The sequence below is a fragment of the Silurus aristotelis genome (genome assembly GCF_946808225.1).
Source record: "Silurus aristotelis genome assembly, chromosome: 9".
Taxonomy (NCBI): Eukaryota; Metazoa; Chordata; class Actinopteri; order Siluriformes; family Siluridae; genus Silurus; species Silurus aristotelis.
This window is the reverse complement of record NC_139582.1, coordinates 290,001-297,500: the sequence shown is the minus strand read 5'-3', so window position 1 is coordinate 297,500 and position 7,500 is coordinate 290,001. Positions and strand designations below refer to the sequence as shown.

Here is a 7,500-nt window from a genome sequence, read left to right as displayed (position 1 = left end):
TTGTGTATAAGTTTTTGTATGTGTGTGTGTGTGTGTGTGTGTGTGTGTGTGTGTGTGTGTGTGTGTGTGTGTGTATATTTATTTGTGTATAAGTTTTTGTATGTGTGTGTGTGTGTGTGTGTGTGTGTAGGTTGACTGGCACTGATTAAAACACTGTTGTTTGTATTTTATCTCAGAGGCGAACCCAGAAAAATTCAACAGTCGCTTTAGAAACAAGATGTTCTATGCTGGGGTGAGTGAGATGAGGGCAGATGTCCTCATAACTAACACACACACACACACACACACACACACACACACACACACACACACACACACATTGTATTGTTAGACATCCAATAATATAATAGATGTGAGTTCTGCTGGTGTAAGGTCGCAGCAACTCGGACAGTGCGACTCGGACGGCGTGATTCAGACAGGTAGACTTCATTACAGTGACTGTGATGGACTGGTGATTAAAATTACTTTGATAGTGATTTATTGTGATTATTGTTACACTGATGGTGATTTATTGTGATTATTGTTACACTGATGGTGATTTATTGTGATTATTGTTACACTGATGGTGATTTATTGTGATAAATGTTACACTGATGGTGATTTATTGTGATTATTGTTACACTGATGGTGATTTATTGTGATTATTGTTACACTGATGGTGATTTATTGTGATTATTGTTACACTGATGGTGATTTATTGTGATAAATGTTACACTGATGGTGATTTATTGTGATTATTGTTACACTGATGGTGATTTATTGTGATTATTGTTACACTGATGGTGATTTATTGTGATAAATGTTACACTGATGGTGATTTATTGTGATTATTGTTACACTGATGGTGATTTATTGTGATTATTGTTACACTGATGGTGATTTATTGTGATTATTGTTACACTGATGGTGATTTATTGTGATAAATGTTACAGTAAACTATTGTACTGTTTTTCAGACGGCTTTCTCAGACTTCTTGATGGGGAGCTCTAAAGATCTGGCTAAACACATTAAAGTAGTGGTGAGTGTTTTAGATGCTGCTCACTGCTTTCTCATATCTGAAAACAATCATGGGAACTCATCAGAGGTTTGATTTTGTAGACATTTATGTGGATCTGAAGGTGAAGGTTTCTCTGGTGGGAAGGTTAGATCGGGGAGACTGCTGTGAGAAATCAGTGGAGATCCATTAGTAATGCAGGACTGTGTGTGTAGAGGACTGAGAGTTTACTACAGTCCACATACTTTAATAAATGTGTGGAGGTCTGAGGAAACTCTGTTCTCGAGTCTGAACTCTGCAAAAGCATTAGCTTATTGCAACATATATCAACACTTAATAAAAAAAAAAACATACATTTATTACACTAAAATTATTGTTTAGATTTATCCTGTCTGTCTATCACACACACACACACACACACACACACATACACACACACACACACACACTGTCAGTATGTCTAAAGATCTCCAGAACTTCTGCTCCCATCACACTTCTGGGCCAACGACAAGGAGAATAATGCGATCTGTTTGAATCAGAATATTTGTGATGTTCCTCTACTGCAGACCAGCAATTTTTCAGTTTTCTCTCTTTTATATTGATATTTTTTTATGTTAAACTTTAACTCATGGTTGAGACACAGTAAGTTTGAGTTCAGAAATGCTGTAGCTTTCAGAACATGTAGAAACGTTACCTTGGTGTGGGGTTTCCTGAGCTTCCACTCACAACACATCACATCACAGATCATAAACCTGGTGCTGACTGAAGCTCTGTTTCAGTGTGATGGTGTCGATTTAACATCTAAAGTCCAGGAGCTGAAGCTGCAGTGTTTGGTCTTCCTCAATATCCCCAGGTCAGAAATGTCATTCCTTTCTTCCATTATCTCTCCTTTCTTTCAGTATACACATGCTTATCTGTGTGTGTGTGTGTGTGTGTGTGTGTGTGTGTGTGTGTGTGTGTGTGTGTGTGTGTGTAGATACTGTGCTGGCACAATGCCATGGGGGAACCCAAGTGAGCACCACGACTTCGAGCCTCAGCGTCATGATGACGGTTACATTGAGGTCATCGGCTTCACCATGACATCACTGGTACCTTCCTCTATAAATCACTTGTATCAGATCAGCATGAACCTGCAGCCAATCAGGACGCAGATACATTTATTGACGGTCCAATCAGAAAGATTTTAAGGTGTTCCAGTCTGAGCAGCACATGTACCTGGGGTTTTGGTGTAGCTGTAAGGAGGAAGATCTCTGTGTAACTGTAGATAATCACAAAAATCTGAACTTCTTCAGTTTATGGAACATAACGTGAAATACCCTGAAATAATGTTTCTCTTGCTCCTCTTGCTGATGTTGTAGGCCACTCTGCAGGTAGGAGGTCATGGGGAGAGGCTGAATCAGTGTCGTGAGGTGACACTGACCACCTATAAGTCCATCCCCATGCAGGTGGACGGAGAACCGTGTAAACTCGCCCCTTCCACCATCCACATCTCTCTCAGAAACCAGGCCAACATGGTGCAGAAAACCAAGAGGAGAACCTCCATACCACTGCTCAATGAGTGAGTTTCACGCACACACACACACACACACACACACACACACACACACACACACACACACATACACACATACACATGTGCACTCCAGCCCCCCCACTCACACACACACACACACACACATACACTTACACACACACACACACACACACACACACACACACACACACACACACACACACACACATACACATGTGCACTCCAGCCCCCCCACTCACACACACACACACACACACACACACACACACACATACACTTACACACACACACACACACACACACACACACACACACACACACACACACACACAAACTGAGGTTGCAGGTTTTACCATTAATTGTAATTATTGGTTTTATGTGTGTGAGTGTGTGTCTGTGTGGATGTGAGTGTTTGTGCGCGTGTGTGTGTGTGTGTGTGTGTGAGTGTATGTGAGTGTGTATATACAGTGAGGAAAATAAGTATTTAAACACCCTGCTATTTTGCAAGTTCTCCCACTTAGAAATCATGGAGGGGTCTGAAATTGTCATCGTAGGTGCATGTCCACTGTGAGAGACATAATCTAAAAAAAAAATACAGAAATCACAATTTATGATTTTTTAACTATTTATTTGTATGATACAGCTGCAAATAAGTATTTGAACACCTGTCTATCAGCTAGAATTCTGACCCTCAAAGACCTGTTAGTCTGCCTTTAAAATGTCCACCGCCACTACATTTATTATCCTAAATTAGATACACCTGTTTGAGGTCTTTAGCTGCATAAAGACACCTGTCCACCCCATACAATCAGTAAGAATCCAACTACTAACATGGCCAAGACCAAAGAGGTGTCCAAAGACACTAGAGAAAAAATTTTACACCTCCACAAGGCTGGAAAGGGCTACGGGGAAATTGCCAAGCAGCTTGGTGAAAAAAGGTCCACTGTTGGAGCAATCATTAGAAAATGGAAGAAGCTAAACATGACTGTAAATCCCCCCTTTGGACTGGGGCTCCATGCAAGATCTCACCTCGTGGGGTCTCAATGATCCTAAGGAAGGTGAGAAATCAGCCCAGAACTACACAGGAGGAGCTGGTCAATGACCTGAAAAGAGCTGGGACCACCGTTTCCAAGGTTACTGTTGGTAATACACTAAGACGTCATGGTTTGAAATCATGCATGGCACGGAAGGTTCCCCTGCTTAAACCAGCACATGTCCAGGCCCGTCTTAAGTTTGCCAATGACCATTTGGATGATCCAGAGGAGTCATGGGAGAAAGTCATGTGGTCAGATGAGACCAAAATAGAACTTTTGGGTCATAATTCCACTAAACGTGTTTGGAGGAAGAAGAATGATGAGTACCATCCCAAGAACACCATCCCTACTGTGAAGCATGGGGGTGGTAGCATCATGCTTGGGGGTGTTTTTCTGCACATGGGACAGGGCGACTGCACTGTATTAAGGAGAGGATGACCGGGGCCATGTATTGCGAGATTTTGTACTCCTTCCCTGAGTTAGAGCATTGAAGATGAGTCGAGGCTGGGTCTTCCAACATGACAATGACCCGAAGCACACAGCCAGGATAACCAAGGAGTGGCTCTGTAAGAAGCATATCAATGTTCTGGCGTGGCCTAGCCAGTCTCCAGACCTAAACCCAATAGAGAATCTTTGGAGGGAGCTCAAACTCCGTGTTTCTCAGCGACAGGCCAGAAACCTGACTGATCTAGAAAAGATCTGTGTGGAGGAGTGGGCCAAAAATTACAGGAAACGTTTGACCTCTGTAATTGCAAACAAAGGCTACTGTACCAAATATTAACATTGACTTTCTCAGGTGTTCAAATACTTATTTGCAGCTGTATCATACAAATAAATAGTTAAAAAATCATACATTGTGATTTCTGGATTTTTTTTTTTAGATTATGTCTCTCACAGTGGACATGCACCTACGATGAAAATTTCAGACCCCTCCATGATTTCTAAGTGGGAGAACTTGCAAAATAGCAGGGTGTTCAAATACTTATTTTCCTCACTGTATATATATATGTGTGTGTGTGTGTGTGTGTGTCTATGAGTGTATATATGTGTGTGTGTGTGTGTGTGTGTGTGTGTGTGTGTGTGTGTGTTTATATACAGTATCTTACAAAAGTAAGTAAGTGCAGCCATGTTATCACATCTTCTAAAAAGACAAAACTATAGAAGAAAGTTGGAGATATTTTAGTGTGTCAGTGTGCAGTTTGTGTATCAGTACAGATTTACTGTCCTCTGAAAATAACAACATACAGTCATTACTGTCTAAATAACACAACAAAAGTGAGTCCACCCTCAGTGAACATGTAAAACTGTGTCTAAAGTGTGAATATTGTGTGTGAACACATTGATATCCAGCACTGCTTTAATCCTCCTGGGTGTGGAATTCACCAGAGCTGCACAGGTTGTTGCTGGGATCCTCTTCCACTCCTCCATAATGACATCACGGAGCTGCTGGATGTGAGACACATGGTGCTACTCCACCTTCTGCTTGAGGCCCACAGGTGCTCAATAGGGTTCAGGTCTGGAGACATACTTCTTTACTCCATCACGAAGTTCCTTAGCAAAGCAGTTTTCATCTTGGTGGTGTTTTTGGGGTCGTCATCATGTTGGAAAACTGCCGTCCGGTCCAGTTTCTGAAGGAAGAGCATCATGTTCTGCTTCAAAATGTCACAGTACATGTTGGAATCCATGGTTTTCCTCAATGAACCACAGCTCTTCAGTACCAGCAGAACTCATGCAGCCCCAGACTGGTTCTCCTCACCAGGGCATCACCACACATGCTGGACACCATTTGAGCCAAACAAGTTTATCTTCGTCTCATCAGACCACAGGACATGTTCCAGTAATTCATGCTCCTGGACAGGTCGTCTTCAGCAAACTGTTTGCAGGGTTTTTTGTGAGCAGCTTCAGAAGAGGTTCCTTCTGGGACGACTTGATGTGGTGTGCTTATGATCTGAGCACTGACGAGTGGACCTTCTGCTTCTGTAACCTCTAAAGCAAGTCTGCAGCATGTCTGTTTTCTGAAGCAGCTTCTGCACCTGACGCACAGCACATGGACTCAGTCTCCACCCGCTTGTTCATCAGGGACAAACTTATATTTATAAAGAACATCTTATTCATTTTTATCACCACATTATCTGTGTAAAGCTGCTCTGAGACAATCTTCATTGTTAAAAGCTCAATACAAATAAACATGAACTAAAATGACTCGACTTCTCTGATGGACCGTTGTGAGGTCTGTTCTGAGTGGAACCTGTTTTAGAAAACCTCTGTATGGTCCTGACCACTGTCCTGTAACTTTTCAGTACATTTCAGGGTGATACTGATCTTCTTACAGCCTCAGCATCTTTGTGGACAACAACTGAGGGTGGACTCACTTATGTTGTGTTATTTAGACAGTAATGACTGTATGTTGTTATTTTCAGAGGACAGTAAATCTGCACTGCTACACAAACTGCACACTGACACACTAAAATATCTCCAACTTTTATTTGTTTAGTTTTATCCCATGAGAAGATACTAAAATAGTTGCTGAGGGGTGCATTCACTTTTGTGTGTGTGTGTGTGTGTGTGTGTGTGTGTGTGTGTGTGTGTGTGTGTGTGTGTGTGTGTGTATACATGATCATTATCTCCGTGTGTGTTTACAGTCAGCAGCCGATCCCAGACCGATTACGGATCCGAGTGAATCGAATCAGCATGCATGATTATGAAGATCTTCATTACCACAAAGAAAAACTTAAAGAAGCATGTAAGTGCAAACACACACACACACACACACACACACACTCACACACACACACACACACACACACACACACACACACACACACACACACACACACACACTCATGCGCACACACACATACACACATCCACACACTCATGCACACACGCACATGCACACACTCATGCACACACACACACACACACACACACACACACACACACACACACACATACACTCATGCGCACACACACACACGCGCGCACACATGCGCACACACACACACGCGCACACACACATGCACACACACACACACACACACACTCACACACAAACACAAACACACACACACACACTCATGCACACACACTCATGCACACACGCACATGCGCGCACACACACATACACACACACACACACACACACACACACATACACTCATGCACACACACACACACATGCGCGCGCGCACACACACACACGCGCACACACACATGCACACACACACACACACACACACACACACACACACACACACACACACACACACGTGCACACATATACACACCAGTGGAATATGTGTGTGAAGGTGAGTGCTCTCCTGAGTGTTCTCCTTTCTCAGCTTATAGAACTGAAGTTCTCCACTCTGGAGCAGATGTAATAAGCTTGGGTGAGATCAGGGCGAGATCAGAGTGAGGTCAGGATGAAATCAGGGCGTGGTCATGGTGAGGTAAGGACCAGATCAGGGCGAGGTCAGGGCAAGATCAGGGTGAAGTAAGGGCGAGGAAGAGCGAGTTAAGGACGAGGCCAGGAAGAGATAAGGGCGGGTCAGGGCGAGGTCAGGACGAGGTCAGGACGAGGTCAGGGCGAGATAAGGGCGAGGTCAGGGCGAGGTCAGGACGAGGTCAGGGTGAGATCAGGACCAGGTCTAAGTCTCGCAGCTGATTTTGTGTGGTTTATAGATGTGTCTTTGTTCACCTATGTGATGCTGCAGATGTGTTTTGGATGTTCAAGACGGCACAGAAGGCAATAATATTATTAGCTAATATATTATTATTAGTCCAAAAAGCATCAGAAGATGTGAGAGTGGCCCAAAGATCCCAGGCTTTAAAAGAGGGAGAACATTTGACTTATTTTAAAAGGAGAAGAAGAAGAAGAGGCTTGGTCTTTGTGTGGGGAACCATGCCACTGTGTGCTTTATGATGTTACTTATGTCTCC

At 43.1% G+C, this 7,500-nt stretch overlaps 1 protein-coding gene across 5 annotated transcripts in view; it reads left to right on the top strand.

Annotated features, from left to right (window-relative positions):
- The window catches only part of dgkza (diacylglycerol kinase, zeta a), a 165,869-nt gene that overhangs the window by 100,594 nt on the left and 57,775 nt on the right, over positions 1-7,500 (top strand). For all 5 annotated transcript variants that reach the window (XM_083550095.1, XM_083550093.1, XM_083550096.1 and 2 more), the window contains 6 exons: positions 177-232; positions 956-1,018; positions 1,774-1,847; positions 1,971-2,082; positions 2,353-2,552; positions 6,205-6,305. In XM_083550095.1, the coding sequence (XP_083406221.1) occupies positions 177-232; positions 956-1,018; positions 1,774-1,847; positions 1,971-2,082; positions 2,353-2,552; positions 6,205-6,305 (606 nt within the window). The remainder of the gene's footprint in view (positions 1-176; positions 233-955; positions 1,019-1,773; positions 1,848-1,970; positions 2,083-2,352; positions 2,553-6,204; positions 6,306-7,500) is intronic.